This window comes from Rattus norvegicus, chromosome 20 (assembly GCF_036323735.1).
Source record: "Rattus norvegicus strain BN/NHsdMcwi chromosome 20, GRCr8, whole genome shotgun sequence".
In the NCBI taxonomy this organism is placed as follows: domain Eukaryota; kingdom Metazoa; phylum Chordata; class Mammalia; order Rodentia; family Muridae; genus Rattus; species Rattus norvegicus.
In genome coordinates this window covers 31,222,702-31,242,091 of record NC_086038.1, presented here as the reverse complement: position 1 = coordinate 31,242,091, position 19,390 = coordinate 31,222,702, and the positions used below count along the sequence as shown (strand labels likewise).

Genomic DNA, 19,390 nt, shown 5'->3' with positions numbered 1-19,390 from the left:
TAAGCTCAGGCTAGTCTGAACTGAGTACTGGTACTTATGAGGTACAGGACCTTAAAGCCGAGACCAACCTGGGCTACTATATAACCTTTCCTCATCAAAAAGTGGGCAGAGGGGGGGGGGGCTGGAGGGATAGCTCAGTGATTAAGATGATTTTCTGTGTTAGCATAGAACCTGGGCTCAATTCCCAGCACGATTATCCCTAACTCCAGTTCCAGGGGATCCTGCTGCCCATTCTTTGGCTTCAGTCTGGAACCCTGGTTATCAGTGGCGAGTGAATAAAGGACAGATACTTATCCAAAAGAAACTGTAATCACATGGGGTTTTCTAACTAATATCACCGAAACCCGGAACCTTGTTAATTGCAGCATAGGAAGAGAATCTGGCTAATCTGGTAGGTTAGAGTCTCAGGCACCCAGAAGAAGGAAACCACAGTTGCTAGTCTGTACATACTGGTCAGTCATCTCTAAACACCAAGAATTCCCGAGGAAAGAAAGCTTTGCACCCCTCTTGAGCAGGGCCCATATGAGTAACAGTTTGTCTTATTTACCATGGGCCAATTGGTCTGAGTCCTTGACAGGCCTTGCTCATGTCAAAAATATATACTCATCTAGGGCTTCCTTTACTCATTATAGGATCTACTGTCCTCTCGACCATAGAGGGCACTGGACATGTAGTTAACTGTTGTACATACAGGCCAAACACTGGTGCACATAAAATTAGAAGGAAAAAAAAAAAAAAAAAGTAGCCTGTGTTTAAAAAAAAAAAAGTCTGGGGCTGGGGATTTAGCTCAGTGGTAGAGCGCTTACCTAGGAAGCGCAAGGCCCTGGGTTCGGTCCCCAGCTCCAAAAAAAAGAACCAAAAAAAAAAAAAAAAAAAAGTCCATGTAGTTAATGAAATGCGAAAGGAATGTAGATGCTGTCATAGTATAAAACTAGACAAGAGTCGGTGGCCTTGAAACTCTGCACCCGCGGCCCCCTGCAAGATACATTTGTACTCAGATGAGTGGTTTTGTTGCATCTATGTATGTTTGGTACCCCAGAGGTCAGAAAAGAACAATGATCTCCTGGAACTGAAATTACAGTTAGTTGTGAGCCATCATGTAGGGGTGGGGAGGGGGAAAACAAATCTGGGTCCTCTTTAAAAGCAACAAGTGTTTTTAACTGCTGAGCAGTCTCCAGCCAAAGTGGGGTGTGTGTGTGTGTGTGTGTGTGTGTGTGTGTGTGTGTGTGTGTGTGTGTGTGTGTGTGTGGAAGTGTCACAATTTGGTTCTTTTAAGTGGTAAGCCATGGGCAGGGGTCATTAACTTGGCTTCTATGGCAAGTGCTTTTCCCCATGGGTTTTTACTGGCTTTTGAAGTCTTTTTAAAGAGTTACAGACAATTGTTAGATGTTAGACCGCAGAGGTGATACCTGCTGAAATTAATGTTCACTCCCTGTACCGTGTTTAAGTGCCCTCCAAAATTAGTGATTTTTCTTTTTATTATAAAAACTCATTTGTATTTATTCTGTGTGGGATTGAAAATGCCATTGGACTTATCCAGGGGTCAGAGGATAATTACTGGAGATGATTTTCTTTGGGGGAATCAAACTTAGGTCATCATGTTTGGCAGCAAGGTTCCTTACTCACTTAGGCTGTCTCTGCCCTGCTCCACTTTTAATTTACTTTTTGATAGACGGTATAACTGATGTGACTCTGACTGACCTGGAAGTCTCTCCATAAACCAGACCATCCTTACAATCTGACCGTTTCTGTGCTGAGATCACAAGCATGTATTAACATGGGTGCTTACTGGGGTTGTTGTTGTTGTTGATGTTTTGTTTTGTTTTGTTTCTTTGTAAACAGATCTGTCTGTAGCTCTTACTGTCTTTAGAACTCACTCTGAACGTAGACCAGGGTGGCCTTGGAGTCAGAGATGTGTCTGCCTTTGCCTCCTTGGTACTGCTTGGTTGCTTTGTTATTTTAGAAACTCAGTTAAAAGGAAAGGAAAGCTAGGGAACTTGTTAGTTTCTTCTCAGTAGCACCAAGGGAAAGAGTAGGGTTTTTTTTTTTTTCTTTTTTTTTTTTTTTTTTTTTTTTCTTTTTTTTTTTTTTTTTTTTTTTTCTTTTTTTTTCAGAGCTGGGGACCGAACCCAGGGCCTTGCGCTCGCTAGGCAAGCGCTCTACCTCTGAGCTAAATCCCCAACCCCGGGAAAGAGTAGTTTTGAAGGGAAGAGGACTCCACTTTGGCAGACCAACCATAAACTGGGCATGCTGACCCCGGAACTTCTGAGGACATTTCTTGGGATGAAGCTTTCCCTTGGGAACAGCAGGGCACTTCCTGTGTTACTAGGCAGTCCATGAGTGTGTGGTTTCTTGTTCTCTTCCCTGTGTTACATTTTGAATGATGATACTGTTACTGAGCTGGCAAGGGCCTGAGTCTGTTTCAGCTTATCTCACTACTCAGGGACAGACTGTGTTTGCCCAGGATGATTGGACATCCTCCAGTGAAGTTATGTTTTTAGAAGCCAGATGTGTTCATTGACACTTGACAAAAGCAGTCCAGTCTCTAGGACCCATGGTGGCAGAAGACAATTGCCTGCCCTCTGACCCCCAGTTGTGTGCTGTTGTCCCCTTAAATAAACAAATGCAGTAAAGGGAATGTAAGGAAGAACTAGGAGCCATAAAGGCACTGTCTCTGTTTCTAATTATTATGGCTAAGTAGTCTGTAAGAAGTCAGACTTCGAGTTTTGGTTTGGAACAAGATCTCACCCTGTAGCAGAAGCTAGCCTGATGCTCATTTCATATGTGGCTGGGTCACCTGGAACTCGGGGTCATCCTTCTTTCCGTCTGTGCCACCAAGTGTGGGGATTGTAGTCATGAACCAGCACACGCATCCGCGCGCGCATGTGTGTGTCTGTGTGCGTGTGTGTGTGTGTGTGTGTGTGTGTGTGTGTGTGTGTGTGTGTGTGTGCGCGCGCGCATATTAGACTTAGAGTATATTTTGATACACACGCACTTTTTACAGAAAGTTTTGCCATAACTTAAATTTTCAAATGTCTAGGAAGAAGAAAGAAAACGTCAAGAAGAAGTGGAACGCCAACGCCAAGAAAGAAGATACATTTTGCCTGATGAGCCTGCCATAATTGTCCATCCAAACTGGGCTGCAAAAAGTGGGAAGTTTGATTGCAGCATCATGTCTTTGAGTGTCCTTTTAGACTACAGATTGGAAGATAATAAAGAACATTCGTTTGAGGTAATGTTAAAGTTTGGGTGAGGATCCAGATACTCTGCACAGTTGTGACGTGGAATGCTGTCCTAAGTCCTCCCAGTGCTGTAGGCAGCATGCGTTTGCTCCTCACTGTGCACTGGGAAGAGGCAGCTTTCCTCTCTGGGGTCTCTTAGAGGCGCACTACACTGACTGCTCTCTCTCTCTCTCTCTCTCTGTGGTGTGCATTAGTCATCTTCACTTCCTGTACATTAACAAATTAGATCTCAGCTACTCTTGCTTTTCGTTCTGTTTTGTTTTTTCAAGGCTGTCTCTAGTAGCTTTTGCTGACCTTGAAGTTGCTTTGTAGTGAGACTCTTGAATTCCTGGTTCTTTGCCGCTCTCCTCTTTGTGCTGCAGTTACAACCCTGTGTTCCTATGCCTGTTCTAAGGCATTTTGAGAGAGGGAATGTGTTCTTTCATCAGAAGATAGATATCTAGTTGTTGTTTTTTATTTCATGTCTGTGTGGTTATTTTGTCTCTGTTTGTGTCTGCTTGACGTGTGTGCCTGGTTCCTGTGGAAGCCAGAAGAGCGGGGGTCCAGTCTCCTGGATCTTGAGTTACGGCTGTTTGTAAATCACCATGTGGGTGCAAAGAACCAAGCAAGCTGCCCTTGAAAGAGTAGCCATTGTCCTTAACCACCGGGCATCTCCACATACACCACTAGTTGGGTAGAAGCTAGGGCCTTAGTCATGGCTGGACAGTTGCTCTTTCACTGAGTTACTCTCGTAGCTCAGAACTTTTTCTCAGGTCACCCTTCCAAAAGGTGAGACGATCAGTTGTATTATTCAGTGTCACGTTGCTGCCCATCGTTTGTGTGGGCTTCAGGCTGACTTCCCTTGGGACAGTCTTGCTTCAGCCTCCTTGATAAGTGTTGTGTTGACAGATATAAGCCATCGGATTGGCCTTTTACCCCTCTCTTTAAACCACCTTTCTTGGTGATGCTGTAATGCTTTATTGTTTCTTTAGAATTAAAGTACCATTTAATGGAATTGAAAAATTTGTGACTGGTTAGATTATAAAAGAAAATGAGTGGTTATCTTTTAACCTAAATTTTGTGTTCTGTCTTGTCTGTCTGTATCTCTCTCTAAATCTCTTAACGAGGTCTTTAGTACATATGTCTGTCTGACCATGAATACACAAAGATCCACTTTCCTCTGATTCCCAAGCTTGCACCACCTTCCTCAGCTCCTCTCTTGTCAGTGAGGTGATTAAACTCAGGACCTTATGTGTGCTATGCAAGGCCTCTACCACTGAACTACATCTCCTATCTTCTTTTTACTTCTTAATAATCTTACAGAGTTTCTAGGCTGGCCTTAAACTCAATTTGTAGTTCAGTGAAGCCTTCAACTCATGATTATTCTGCTTCAGTATCCTTAGGGGCTGCAATTACATACTGCATCAGTAAGCATAACTCTATATTCTGTTTTTTATGTTTATTCTCTTTATATGGTTCTACGTATCTCATGTAACCCAGTCTAGTCTCATGCTTGATGTATGGCTCCCACTGGACCTGAATTCCTGATTCTCCTCTTCCAACTGTTGATATTTGGGATTACAGGTATGCTGCACTGTATCCCACGCTCAATTTTTGAGACAGGTCTCAAATGCCCAAGGATGATGGTAAACTGTTCTTCCTGCCTTCTCTCTCAAATGTTGAGATTACAGGAATGTACTAGCATGGCTAGCAGTATATTTGTCTTTAAAACATCTTTTGCACAGGGTATGATGACATGAGTTTATAATCCAGCAGTCAGACCATGAGTTCAAAGCCAGCCTGACTACCATAAAAAGATTTTGTCTTTGAAAAACTTTTTGCGCTAGACATGGTGGCATACAATCTCCCTCATAAAATATCATGGCTCAGTTTTAGGTATAGATAATAAGTATGGTAAGACAGTGCTTGTTAAATGACTTATAGCTGGATTTATTCAGTATTTGTATTAATGTCGTTGTCTTTTTATAGGTTTCATTGTTTGCAGAACTTTTCAATGAAATGCTTCAAAGAGATTTTGGGGTCAGAATATACAAATCATTACTCTCTCTTCCTGAGAAAGAGGACAAAAAAGATAAGGAAAAGAAAAGCAAAAAAGAAGAGAGAAAAGATAAAAAAGAAGAGAGAGAAGATGATATTGATGAACCAAAACCAAAACGGAGAAAATCGGGCGATGATAAAGACAAAAAAGAAGACAGAGATGAGAGGAAGGTCTGTAATTTCCAAGATAGTCAAGAGAACTTAAGAAAGTTCTGGTTACCACCTATAGATGGTAACAAAGGCCAAGCTCCAAAGTGTTGAATGTCGTGTTGGACACAGACCATATGAGGCTGTCTCAGAAAATTAGAGCTGGGTATAGGCCCACGTACCCTGTAATCCTGGACCTCAGAGGTGGAAAGAGGAGGATGAGGAGTTCAGGTCCAGCCTGAGCCCTGTAACAAAGCTTAATATATAGAGCCAGTTTCTGATGTTACTCTCCTCCCTGATCCTCCTTTTCTTTTCTTTTCCCGTGCTTTTATTTCTTTCTACCCTTCCTACCTTCCTTCCTTATTTTAATGTATTTGTTTTGCATATATGTGTATCTATGCTCTGTGTGTGTGGTTGCTGACCTCTGACACCAGAAGAGCGTGTGGATCCCAAGACTGAAGTTAAGTTACATACGGTTGTGGAGCTGTCCTGTGGATGCTGGGAGCTCTTTATGTCTGAGCCATCTCTCTAGCCAACTTCCCTTTTTTTTTTGTTTCTATTGTTTTCTCTTCTCCCTTCCCTTTCTTTCTGTCAGCTGGCTGTGACCTCCACGTTCTCCTGCCTTCACCTCCAAGTGCTAAGATTACTGCTGTGCCCCATCGTGCCACATTTGAATAGATTATTATTGTTATGAGAAGTCTAATTGGAATTGTTAGAAATAATACATCCATTTACTGGGCTTGACATTTACTTGTCTTTTTCATGAAATACTGCTTAATTTTAAGTCCTCTTAAATTACAGAAAGAAGAGAAAAGAAAAGATGATTCTAAGGATGATGATGAAACTGAAGAAGATAACAATCAGGATGAGTATGACCCCATGGAGGCAGAGGAGGCGGAGGAGGAGGAGGACGGTATGTGTGCATCAGACACCCTCAGTGCTATAGAATGGACCATATACTTTCTTTTTTTCGAGTTTTTGACATTTTTTCTTGTCTTGCTTTGTTCCCGACACTGGCCTATAGCCCAGGTTGACTTTAGCTAGCACTATTCTGCCTCAGTCTCCTAGTGAGCACTGTGGTTACTCGCTCAGACCACCACCCCCAGCTGTTGTACTCTAAGGAATAATTGAACACTTGCTAGTGCTTGCCTCCTGTGTCCATCAGTGTTGGTGGCACTGTAGTTCCTTCGGGGGCATTTACTGTGGCTCGTGTGAAAGGAGTCAACCACAATTGGCAATTAGAAGAGGGCATTGGATCTCCTGAAACTGGAGTTATAGATGGTTTTGAACCACCATGTGGGTGCTGGGAATTGAACCAGGGTCCTCTGCAACAGCAACAAGTGCTTTCAAAAAATGTTGGCTCATTTCTTCAGTCCCAGGAAATGATAGCTTTTTTTTTTTTTTTTTTGAAGAATTATCTATTATATGTATACGAGCACACTGTAGCTGTCTTCAGACACACCCTAAGGGGGCATCGGATCCCATTACAGATGGTTGTGAGCCACTACATGGTTGCTGGGAATTGAACTCAGGACCTCTGGAAGAGCAAGACAGTGCTCTTAACCACTGAGCCATCTCTAACCCGAAACGATAGCTTTAGCAAATAAAAATTTGTTTTCAGTTAGTGTCTGAAGTGGTGATTAACGTTGCTGTAATCATGGGGGCGCGCAGCGGACCTGTCTCCCCTTTGCTTTACAGACAGGGAGGAGGAGGAAGTGAACAAACGAGACGACAAAAGGGACGTCAGCCGATACTGCAAGGACAGACCCTCAAAGGACAAGGTGGGCTTTCCTCTGTCTGCTTGGGATAATGGCATTCTTGAATTCCATACCTTAACACTTCCTTACCTTACACTTACTGCTATGAGAGGATTTGTGTCTGTCACACCGTTTTTAATTTTGTTTTGGTTTTCATATTCATGTACAAAATCCACTCATTTTAGCCAAAGTGAGATAAAGATCTTTCTAAGATTAGCGCTTTCATATAAACAGAGCCTCATTTTTTTTTTCTTTTTGTGGTGGTAAAACTATTTACCATATCATCTGTGTGTTTTAGGAAAAAGAGAAGCCTCAAATGGTCACAGTTAACAGGGATCTGCTAATGGCCTTTGTTTATTTTGATCAAAGTCATTGTGGTTACCTTCTTGAAAAGGATTTGGAAGAAATACTTTATACTCTTGGACTGCATCTTTCTCGGGCTCAGGTAATCAATCGATGTTGTGAATTTAAAATAAAGGGAATTTTTATCATTATCATTTTTTCCTTTATGGTGGGAAACTGGGGCCTTAGTCGTGGCTGGACAGTTCTCCTTCACTGAGTTACATTCTGCTTGAAGCTTTCTGTCAGGTTACCCTTCCTACAGGTGAGACAGAATAAATTCACTTATCCAGTGTCAGAAGTTGCTACTTAACCTTTTCTGTGGGTTTCAGGCTTCCCTTGTGACAGTTTTGCCGTAGCCTCTTAAATATTGTGTTTATAGATATAAGCCATCGAATTGCCCTTTTACCCCTCTCTTTAAACCTTCTCAACTGTTAACTTTTTAAAAGAAATTATCTTTTTTGTTTGTTTTTGTTTTTCAAGATAGGGTATCTCTCTGTAGCCCTGGCTGTCCCAGAACTAGCTCTGTCGTCTCTGCTATTAAAGAAGCCGTCTTTAGGGCCAGAATGCGGGTAGTGTACTTGTTACTAAACCTGATAGTACCAGTTTGATCCTGGAGCCCAGAAGAAACCCAGCTTACAAAAGGTTACATTTGGTCTGTTGCTCAGACAAACACTTCTCTTTTTTTTTTTTTTTTTTTTTTTTTGGTTCTTTTTTTCGGAGCTGGGGACTGAACCCAGGGCCTTGCGCTTCCTAGGCAAGCGCTCTACCACTGAGCTAAATCCCCAACCCCCAACACTTCTCTTTTTAAAGTTACCTTGGGGCTGGAAGGTGGCTCAGTGGTCAGGACTGCACTGCACTTGCAGAGAACCCACAGTTTCTCGCACCCAGATCAGGTGGCTGACAGTCGCCTGGACCTCTAGCTCCAGTACCCACTTTGTGTCCTATTCATATTCAGTTTCCCTCCATACATGTGTGTGCACTAACACACACATAAAATGTTGGTTAGTGGGTTTTGGCTGTTTTGTTTTGTTTTGAGGCAGTTTTCCTGGCTGGCCTGGATCTCTTTGTAGATCTGGCTATTCTTGAATTTGAAGAGATTGAACTACCTCTGGCTTCCTAATGCTGGGATTAAAGGCATACACCACCCCATCCCAGAATCGCCTTCCTCCACCCTCCGTTTTTGAAAAATCGCTTTCACTTAGCTGACTCCCTCCCTTCCCTGCTCCTCCTCCTCCCATGATACAGAAGACTCTTCTCTCCATAGAAAGAAAAAGAAAGTTTGTTTACCCTTTCCTCTAGTCCTCTTCCTCAGGACCAGTATCATCTATACCTATTTCTAGAGCTTTTTAAATCATACGACATGATTGTTCCAGAAGGTGAAACTGTTTGGTGTATATGATGAGCCCCTTTTTTACTTATTAGTTTCTTTTCATAAAAGTGGAGTGACTCACATCTAAAATCTTGTACTTGCATATCTGAGGCAAGAGGATCACTCCCAAGCTGACTAGATTTAAAATACAAGAGGAGAGCATAGACCTGCATCATCCTTTGTACATCTGCTTCACATTCTACTCTATGCATGTTTCCTAACTTAGCAGTCGTCCTATTGCTGGGGTGGGGGTGGTTGTTTGTGAGTTGGGAGTGGTTGAGACCGGGTTTTTCTATACTGCCCTGGCTGTCATGGACTTTACTATTTAGACCAGGCCAGCCTCAAACGCAAAGAAATTTACCTTCTTCTGCCTCCCAAGTGCTAGGATTATAGGCATGTACCACCATGCCCACTTTCTGGTTTTTATTATTTGGAACTAAACATTTACTTAAAAAGTTCGAGTTAGTGTTTCTATCACACCTGTAATCTTACAGCACTTGAGAGGCAGAGGCTAGAGTATTGTGAGTTCAAGGCCAGCCTGAGGTATTATAAATGCATAGCAAGACTGTATCTTGGAGAACAAAACCCTGGCCAGGCAGTGGTGGTGCATGCCTTTAATTCCAGCTCCTGAGAGGCAGAGGCAGGGGGATCTGAGTTTTCAGCTAGCATGGTCTATAGTTCCAGGACAGCCAAGGCTACACTGAGAAACCCTGCTCAAAAGCAAACAAACAAACAAAAAACAAAAACCCCAAAACAAAAACAGAGCACTGGGCTTGTGGAATAGCTCATTGGGTTAAGGAAGATCCCTGTCCCCAAGGCTGTCGATGTGAGTTAGATCCTGGGAACCCCATAGCAGAAGCAGAGAACTGATTCCTACAAGATGCCCTCTGACTTGTACATGAGTTTCACAGCACATGGGCACCCACATACACAATAGAAAATAAATATTCTCAACGTGTTTTTCAAATAACTTAAATATTCAATTTATAGAGAAAATACTTAAAATTCTAAATACTGCCAACTGATTAGTAGTAGACACTGAGAAAAGGATCACGATGGATGCTTAGTGTTTTTGAAGTTTACAACACAGTTGGAGGAGGATCATGAGTTGGAGGAGGCTCTTAAGACTACTTAGGGGGTTGGGGATTTAGCTCAGTGGTAGAGCGCTTGCCTAGGAAGCGCAAGGCCCTGGGTTCAGTCCCCAGCTCTGGAAAAAAAGAACCAAGGGGGGAAAAAAAAAAAGACTACTTAGGGCTGGGGTCCTTTTCCCAGCAGCCACCTCAGGCGGTGCTACACAACTGTTGTAACTCCAGGTCCAGGGGTTCCCTTCCCCTGACCCCTGAGGGTACCCAGAACACATGCGAGTACAAATACATGGAGATGAAGCACACCAAAAATTCTCTTCTAAAAGATTTTAAAAAGAAAAATTTGCTACAGCCAATGTGCATTACAGCACACACCTGTAATCCCAGCACTCTGAAGGCAGAGGTAGGCAGATCTAACTCAGCGACAGCCATTGCCCAGTCTGAATAAGGCTCCTGTTCAGTTCTGCAGTGAGGAAGAGTATTTGCATCTCAGCCATTTGTTTACTTGCTTGTATAATAGGTAAAATACTTGTGTTTTCATCTTACTCTTTATTTGCTTGCATAATAGGTAAAGAAACTGCTCAATAAAGTAGTGCTCCGAGAATCGTGCTTCTATCGGAAATTAACAGACACCTCAAAAGACGGCGAGAGCCATGACGAGCCAGAGTCGCTGCAGGGGGACACGACGCTGGGAAACAGGTTACTACTTCCCACACCAACAGTGAAGCAGGAATCGAAGGATGGAGAAGAAAACGTAGGGCTTATTGTGTACAACGGTGCAATGGTGGATGTTGGGAGTCTCTTACAAAAGCTGGAAAAGAGTGAAAAAGTAAGAGCTGAGGTAGAACAGAAGCTCCAGTTACTAGAGGAGAAAACAGGTGAGGCTGCTGGCAGTATGCTAGGACTTCTAAGGAGTCGTGGCATCGGGCCTGAGGGAGAGGGAGAGCGATGGAGAGCCCTAGGAGCTGGAGTTAGTTACAGGCGCTGGAGAGGGTGCTAGAACAGGATGTGCTCTTATGGCTGAGCCGTCTCAGAAGCTCCCGACTTTATGTTTCGTTATCTCTGCTGCTAGTTAGAAAACTGCTTAGCTTTATAAGAACCATAGCTTATGTGTCAGATGTTGGGACAGGCTCTTACTGTGTGCCCCAGTGCTAGCATTGTAGGCTTGAGACGTGACTTTTGATATTTTCTAACCTCTACCAGTACCACTTTCTTTTTTTTCTTTTTTTCTTTTTTTCGGAGCTGGGGACCAAACCCAGGGCCTTGCGCTTGCTAGGCAAGTGCTCTACCACTGAGCTAAATCCCCAACCCCCTCTAGTACCACTTTCTGTTTGCTCTAAATAGTCACAAAAATGGAAAGTTGAATCTGGCACTCGGAGAGAGAGGAAGGTGGCTTTCTGTGATTTTGAGAAACTTAGTCTACATAACAAGTTCCAGACGAGCCAGCCAGCTACACAGTGATTTTTATGTCACAAAACAAAACAAGAGGAACCTACAGCTAAAAGTAACCCTATGTAAAACCCTTGGTCGTTTGCTTCTTTTCTCTCTCTCTTACTTCATAGCCGGCTGTCACGGAACTCACTGTGTAGCCCAGGTTGGGCTCAGACTCACAGCAGTCCTTTATTCTCAGCCTCAGGAGGACTTGATGCCAGCACACTGGATCATGTTGTACTTTATAACTAGTTAAAAGAATTTAACTTTCATAAACATTTCACAGAAGTTTGATGTCGTGGGAGGTCGTGTGGTTGTCTGTCTGTTGCAGTATTGAAGACAGAGGCAGGGCCTCGTGTGCCTTAGGTCCATGGCTGCCATTGGGCTGTATCCCTAAGTCTATTGGTATTTCAACTTTGAGACACAGCTAAAGGAAGCTCGTCCTCCTGAGTAGCTGGAGTTACAGGGATCCTGCCAGCTTCTTTTGCTTCTTATACTTCAGTTTTTATTTTTTCACTAAGGGGAGAGGGGGGAATAGACCGTGGCATACCTGGGAGGTCAGAGGACAGCTTACAACAGCGAGTTTTCTTTCTCCCATGTGGGCTCAATATGGTTTTGTTTTGTTTTTTTTAACAGATGAAGACGGAAAAACTATATTAAACTTGGAGAATTCTAACAAAAGCCTCTCTGGTGAACTTAGAGAGGTCAAAAAAGACCTTGGTCAATTACAAGAAAACTTGAAGGTTTCAGAAAACATGAATTTGCAATTTGAAAACCAATTGAATAAAACACTCAGAAACTTATCCACAGTCATGGATGATATCCACACTGTCCTAAAAAAGGTGAGGCGATTTGTCTTTTCTGTCTTCATGGTTTAAAGTTTAAAATCTATTTCTCGCATTTTAATGTAATTTAGTATTGTGATCTTATAGTTTTTTCCTAGAAATTACATACAATATGCAAATTTGATTTATGTATTCATGTCTAATATTTATTAGACCAAATATTTGGCTAGATTTATTGCTTAATGGCCAAGCCCTAAGTTTAGTGTCCCAAACCACTAAAATTGAAGAAAAATTGGGCAGCAACATATTAAAATTAATTTGTTAATATTTACCACTCAGTAAGGACTATTTTAAGCTAACTTCAGAGTAACAAGAAACTAATTAAAGTGTACTTTGTTTCTATTTTACAGGATAACGTAAAGAATGAAGACAGAGATCAGAAATCCAAGGAGAATGGTTCAAGTGTATGATAAAATACATTTGGTGATGAGGAGTGGTGTTAAATAATGTACTATATAAAAATCATGACACAGGAATGTTTGAGGGCAATGCATGTTTGATTTTAGTAGTATAAACATATGTTAGTTCAAATGATGTATAAAGTTTTATGAATGTGAGTTTGCTTTTGAAAATTGCCTGTAATTTCTAGCATTCAAATTAAATACTCACTGAGTGAAGAATTTTGCATTGCAAAATCTTTTAGGATGAACTTTGTTATAGTTTTAACCCCAATAAAGTTCATCAGTTTAATTGACAATAACTTGTAATTACTAAATGTCTTTTATTGAAATATCTAGACATTTTGCTTTTATTTATAGAACTATTGTTTTATAGTTTTATAGTTCACTTTTTTTAGTGTCAGTATGTATCATAAAATAGCATGCTCCTTAATATTTGCAACCTTTTTGGACTAGTATTTTCAGTGTTTAAATGTAGTTGTTAAGCCGTCTGCTCATGGTGGCACATCCCATTAACCCCAGTGAGACACTGTCTCAGGAACAATGCAATTAATCCAAAAGACGCTGTGTAAAAGCCTACAACTGAGAAAGCGATCGAGCTAGCATTGTGCTTAGAGTTTACACAAAGTAACCGTCTTGACAGTAGTTACTGTACTCAGTTAATTGTTTTACTTGCCCTGGATACTTCTATTTTAATTTTCAGAAGTTAAAAAGGAGGCAGTGGACATCAAATGCACAGCTTAGTGACAAGCCAGTACATCGTCAGTTTGATTGATGCCTTAAGTTAAGTCATTAAAAAATATTTTTTTAATTAATCTGTGTAGTTCCTTCAGAATCTTGGTGGATGTTTCGAGACTTAAAAAGATAGGACATATAATTTACTGTAAATCAGGTTTCTACTCGGGTAAATTTCAGAGCACATTTGATAATGAAAAGTAAAGTATTCTCTAATGGATGCTGCTCACTCCAGCTGGCAGAGGCTACGCACGTGGCTTGGCATCCTCTGATTTTGTAGGCAGGCCCATGTGGCGATCGTGCACGGCTGTAGGAACACCACAGGGGAAGAGAGGGTAGGTGGATTGTGTTATCAGTTACACTCTACACCAGACTGCCACGTGTGCTAACACAGTCTTTGATCCCAGTACTTGGGGGCCAGAGGCAGTTGGCTCTCTTGAGTTCAAGACCAACCTAGTCTACATAGTGACTACTAGAACAGCCTGGTCTACGTAGAGACCCTGCCTTTAAAAAACATTTTTTTTTTTTTTTTGTTCGAGGTAATTACAGTTTTCTATCTAAAAAGCTAGAAGAATGCTTCACTGTCATAAAAAGATATTTGTATTTTGTTTGGATTTATTTTGCTAGAATAATGGTAAATATTCTCTGTAGATGAATATGATTATGTAAAGTACCACATTAGCCATTTATCTAAGCTAAGTAGATAGTGTGGCTCTCAGAAGGGGGATCCTTAAAGGACCTCATGTTTTCATGCCACTTTTTATTTCAAAATGATGCTTCTTCTTGTTTTCTGGGGAGTGGGGGTGTTATTTGTTTAATTTATATTTTACACGTGTTATTTGTTTAATTTATATTTTACACATGTAGATGTTTGTCTGCATGTATCTCTCTGCAACGCATTAACATATGGTGCCGACAAAGGCCAAAAGTGGGTGTTGGGTCCCCTGGAACTGGAGATACAGGTGGTTATGAGCTGCTGTGTGGGTGCTGGGAATTGAGCTCCACTCCTCTAGAAGAGCAGCCAGTGCTAAGCCATTTCTCTAGTCCTCTATTAGTGTCCCATCCCTCCAGTCCGACATGTCCCCTAATAAACATATGCCCCGCCCCCATTTCTCTGTGTATTCTTGGCTGTCCTAAAACACTCTGCAGACCAACCTGACATTGAATTTACAGAAGCTGCTTGCCTCTGCCTCCTGGTTCTCAAAACTGTATTTTTATGTAACAAACTATAATTCTATAGTAAGGTATGTATCTTATGTGATACTGTTGGGTTTTGTTTTGAGACAGAGTCTCCTATAACAAGTGTAGTAGTATATACCTGTAATCTTATTTCTCAGGAGGTGGAAGCCAGAAATTAGAAATTCAGGGCAGCTCTGGGCAAATAAGACCCTCTTTCAAAAACAAAAGGACATTAATTTCCTTAAAATATTGCAGGATAGACTTTGAAATTACTCAAGGAGGCATAGATATGCCTGTTGCCATGCCGGACAACCTGACCTCACATAGACCTGTAGAGATGTGTCTGGGGGAAAGGGGCACTGAAGGGTTGGGGCATGACTGGGTGGTTAAGAGCACTGGCTAGTCTTCGAAAGGACCTAGGTTTAATTTCCAGCATTAGATACCAGCATTAGATGATACCCAACAGCCATATGTAATTCCAGTGGACTCTTCTGGGCCCCTCAGGCACTGTATACATTCAGTGCAAAAGACATTCATGTAAGTAAAACACTCATAGAAAAATAAATAGAGGGAAATCTTTAAAAGAGACAAGAGCATTTGGTGTTGCAAAGAACCTGGGCTCAGTTCCCAGCACCCACATAATGGCTTACAGTCATCTGTAACTCCAGTTCTAGGAGATCTGATGGCCTCTTCTGTTGTGGTAAAACACTATGACCAAAGCAACTCAGAAAGAAGGGTTAATGTAACTTACAGTTCTAGAGGGATAAGAGTTACAGCGTCGAGGCTCGGAAATGTGGCGGTGCATGATAGGCATGGCAGCAGGAGCCGCAGAGCTCACATCCGGAACTGCAAGCAGGAAACAGTGCCCTCGGGATGGCTTTTTGAAACCTCAAAGCTTACTTTTCAGTCACATGCTTCCTTCAGTAAAGCCACACCAGCTGGTGTCCCAAGTTTTCAAATGCTTGAAATGTATGGGGGCATCTCCTTTAAATTACTATAAAAGTTATTTCCATCATTTTATAGAAAGCCCATGGTTGGATGTGAGGCGAGGTATGGGGGCAGGCTTCTCGGTAGGTAGGCATAAAGTATAGTAGCTCACAACTGTAATGCCACCATTCTGAAAGCTAAGGTGGACGGTCACGAAGCTTAAGGCCAGCCTGCTTCGTTAGCATGCATGTGTGGACTTCTGCTCTGATGCGGTGACTCTTGGTCTTGCTTATTGGAAGGCTGGTGTTGGAGATTACCTCAGGGCTGAGTGCACACAAGCAAACATCCCTAAATATAGTTAAGAGCTGTTGATCAGATGTGCTTGCACAGCCTGTGCTCCCAGCATTCAGGAGGCTGAGGCAGGGAGGATCAAGAGTTCCTGGCAGCCTGGACTGGAGAGAGAGAGAGAGAGAGAGAGAGAGAGAGAGAGAGAGAGAGAGAGAGAGAGAGAGAGAGAGAGAGAGAGAGAGAGAGAGAGAGAGAGAGAGAGACCTTCCTGGTCACCCCCACCCAAGGGAAAAAAGTCACACGGAGTGCATTTAGACATGTACATACACCTATTTTTTTTTTATTTCTCTGGAAATGTTTGGCAATATCCAGCATGCTTTTTGATAGGAACCTGGGCGCTACTCAGGACCTGTTCTAGATCTACTTGGCACAGAGACGACTGAGCTAGGTGGTGGCGGTAGTGGCCGGGCTGCGTGTCTCTAATCCCAGCATTGGAGGGAGTAGGGGAAACAGGTAGGTAGATCTCTGAGTTCAAGGCCAACTTGGTCTACATAGGGAGTTCCAGGACGGCCAGAGCTACACAAAAGAAATCCTGTGTGGAAAAACAAAAACAGACAACGAAAATGACAAGCAGTACCAGGCATAGTGGCATGTGTCTATAATCCCAGCATATAGGAAATTGTGACCAGAAGAATAGGAATTCAAGGCCAATCTGGGCTACCCAAAGCCCTATTTCAAAAAAAAAAAAAAGACTGTTGTAAGGTGGGTCAGATGTACGGGCTAGTCACCAAGCCTGACCAAGTTTTCACCCTGCTGTGGTGAAAAAGAGAACCTTTTCCTACAGTTCGTCCGACCTCCACATGCATACTGAGGTGTCCACGTGAACACCAGCACACACACACTATATTTCTTCAACTAATTTATGGATGTTTATTCAAAAACTAGAATTGTTGTCAAGTGTGTATAACTCTTAAATTTGAGGCACTCTGAGGATGAGTATGACTGGGGGCACATGAGTGAAGGCCTAGGTTAAATCCCCAGCATCCAAAGCAAGAATGTGTTACATCCATCATCCTTAAGTAGCCAAGAGCTGCAGTCTCATAGAAGAGAGTGTGGCTCTGTGAATGAAATTAACAACTGACAGAACAGGACCTCCTTCATACAAAGAAACTGCTGAGATATAACCCTGACTGGCCTGATAACTATATTTAATAGCTTTGGAAATTGGCTTACCTGATCAGGGCTTGAATTGAAGTGTGTTCCACATGTTCAGCTCCACCCTTTTTTGTTATTGATAATATTTAATTTCTAAGCCTAGTACCTGAATCTATCTGTGAAGATGCTCTTTTGAATTTTTATGTATTTATGTATGTGTATGGATGTTCTGCCTGCTTGTATATCTGGGTACAACATGTGTACCTGGTGCCCATAGAGACCAGAAGAGATGTTGGATCCTCTGGAACTGAGATTAAGTAGTTGTAAGCTGCCCTATAGGTGCTTAGAATTGAACCTCTTCCAGAGGATCCATACATTTTAGAAACAGGTTAACTTGGAGCTGGAAAGATGGTTCAGTGGTTAAGATCACTCACTGTCTTTCCGTCAGGGCAGCCATCTTCCAGTAACTCGCCAAAATGACGAACACAAAAGGAAAGAAGAGAGGCACTAGGTATATGTTCTCTAGACCTTTTAGGAAACATGGAGTCGTTCCTTTGGCCACATACATGGGAATCTACAAGAAGGGTGACATTGTAGACATCAAGGGAATGGGCACTGTTCAAAAAGGAATGCCCCATAAGTTACCACGGCAAAACCAGAAGTCTACAATGTCACCCAGCATGCCGTGGGCATCATTGTAAACAAGCAAGTTAAAGGCAAGATTCTGGCCAAGACGATCAATGTGCGGATTGAGCACATCAAGCACTGGAAGAGCAGAGACAGCTTCCTGAAGCGGGTGGAGAACGATCAGAAGAAAAAGGAAGCCAAAGAGAAGGGCACCTGGGTTCAGCTGAAGCGCCAGCCTGCGCCACCCAGAGAAGCCCCCTTTGTGAGGACTAACGGAAAGGGGCCTGAGCTGCTGGGGCCCATTCCATACGGATTCATGGCCTAATGTATACAAAGGAAATAAAGGACCTGGACTGCAAAGTCAAAAAAAAAAAAAAAAAAAAATCACTGTTCTTCAGGACCAGGGGTCAGTTCCCAGCACCCACATGGTAGCTCAAGACTACAGTCAAATCACTACTGCACATAAAATTAAGATCAATATTAAAAAGAAAGTGGTGTTCTAGCTGGGCACGGTGTACACCTGTAAATGCCAGCAGGTGGGAAGCAGAGGAGGGCAGAACTCCATTATGTTCGCTGGCGGTTTGCTTGTACAATGTAAGTTCAGTCCCAGCCAAAGCCGATTATCAAGACACAGGATCTCTTCCTTAACTATTCTACATACGCATCCCTAAATAAATAAACGCAGCCTGCGCCGTCTGTAGTATGTTACTCATATGTATGTTTCTAGAACTGGCCGTTTGAATATACGACCTTGCAAATGAGAACTTGTCATGAAATACTATTCAAGGATTCATTATTGGTTTATCTTAAAAATGGAAACCTTTAACTCCACCACTCAGGAGACAAAGGCAGGTGGATCTCTTGAGTGTAGATCTCTGGTCTACAGAGTGACGTTTCTGGGATAGCAAGGGCTAAACAGAGAATCCCCGTCTTGAAACCATGCTCCCATAACCATCAAAAAAACATGATGAAGCATGTAAAAATTCTTTGTATCATGCTTATTTTTTTTTTTTTTTTGGTTCTGTTTTTCAGAGCTGGGGACCGAACCCAGGGCCTTGCGCTTCCTAGGCAAGCGCTCTACCACTGAGCTAAATCCCCAGCCCCTATCATGCTTATTTTTTTATTCTATTTGTGCTGAGCAATGTTTATAATTTTAAATTCCCTTTGTATTCCAGTGTAACTTAAGCTAGTTGATTTGGTTTAAGGTCCTATGATGTTTCTTTCGACTTCTGCTAATTCAGGGGTTGGGGAATGCTTTCAAGGAATTATAATTGTTTAGGTCTCTGATTAAGGAGAGCACATGAAGGTGCGATAGAGCTGAATTCAGCTTTTTCTGTGCTCTTTCCCCGTATTTTTCTGGATTGTTTTAAAATTAACCCTCAAATATATTCCTTAATAGACACAGGATAAATGGCACTCACATCACCTAATGTTTGTATACTGTAAGGGCAGTCCTTTGTTGAGCCTGGCTTCCCACTCCTGTTATTAGATCTGGGAACACTTTAGTTGTTGGCCTTTGTTTTTTCAGTCAGGAAAAGAACAATCTACTTCTAACATGTGAGGTTAATATTTAATGGCCATTCATTTTGTTTCTTAGATGCAAAAAACAACTATAAGCCGGGCTACATACATATACACACAAAATAAAAAAAAAAGAAAACACCACTTGCTGTTTCTGGCTTAACATAAATATTTAATTAGAGGAAAACCTACTTTGAACCATCCTTCACAGGAGACAAAAAACACTAGACCAAGCCTCACCTGCGTGTGCCATCTACTGAAACCATCTGTTACTTTACCCTGAGGCTTTGGACCAGTTTCAAAAC

General features: G+C 42.1%; 1 protein-coding gene across 16 annotated transcripts in view; it reads left to right on the top strand.

Moving 5' to 3' along the window:
* Window positions 1-13,468, top strand: part of Ccar1 (cell division cycle and apoptosis regulator 1) — a 42,610-nt gene extending 29,142 nt beyond the window's left edge. For 13 of the 16 annotated variants that reach the window (XM_063279307.1, XM_063279308.1, XM_006256463.4 and 10 more), the window contains 8 exons: window positions 3,041-3,232; window positions 5,211-5,450; window positions 6,228-6,339; window positions 7,098-7,207; window positions 7,482-7,628; window positions 10,548-10,857; window positions 12,047-12,252; window positions 12,606-12,952. In XM_063279307.1, the coding sequence (XP_063135377.1) occupies window positions 3,041-3,232; window positions 5,211-5,450; window positions 6,228-6,339; window positions 7,098-7,207; window positions 7,482-7,628; window positions 10,548-10,857; window positions 12,047-12,252; window positions 12,606-12,665 (1,377 nt within the window). In that variant the 3' untranslated portion in view covers window positions 12,666-12,952. Of the gene's footprint in view, window positions 1-3,040; window positions 3,233-5,210; window positions 5,451-6,227; window positions 6,340-7,097; window positions 7,208-7,481; window positions 7,629-10,547; window positions 10,858-12,046; window positions 12,253-12,605 lie in introns of all 16 variants that reach the window. The other 3 variants (XM_063279306.1, XM_063279310.1, NM_001108535.1) reach the window with 2 other exon arrangements.
* The last annotated feature ends 5,922 nt before the right edge of the window (window positions 13,469-19,390 follow it).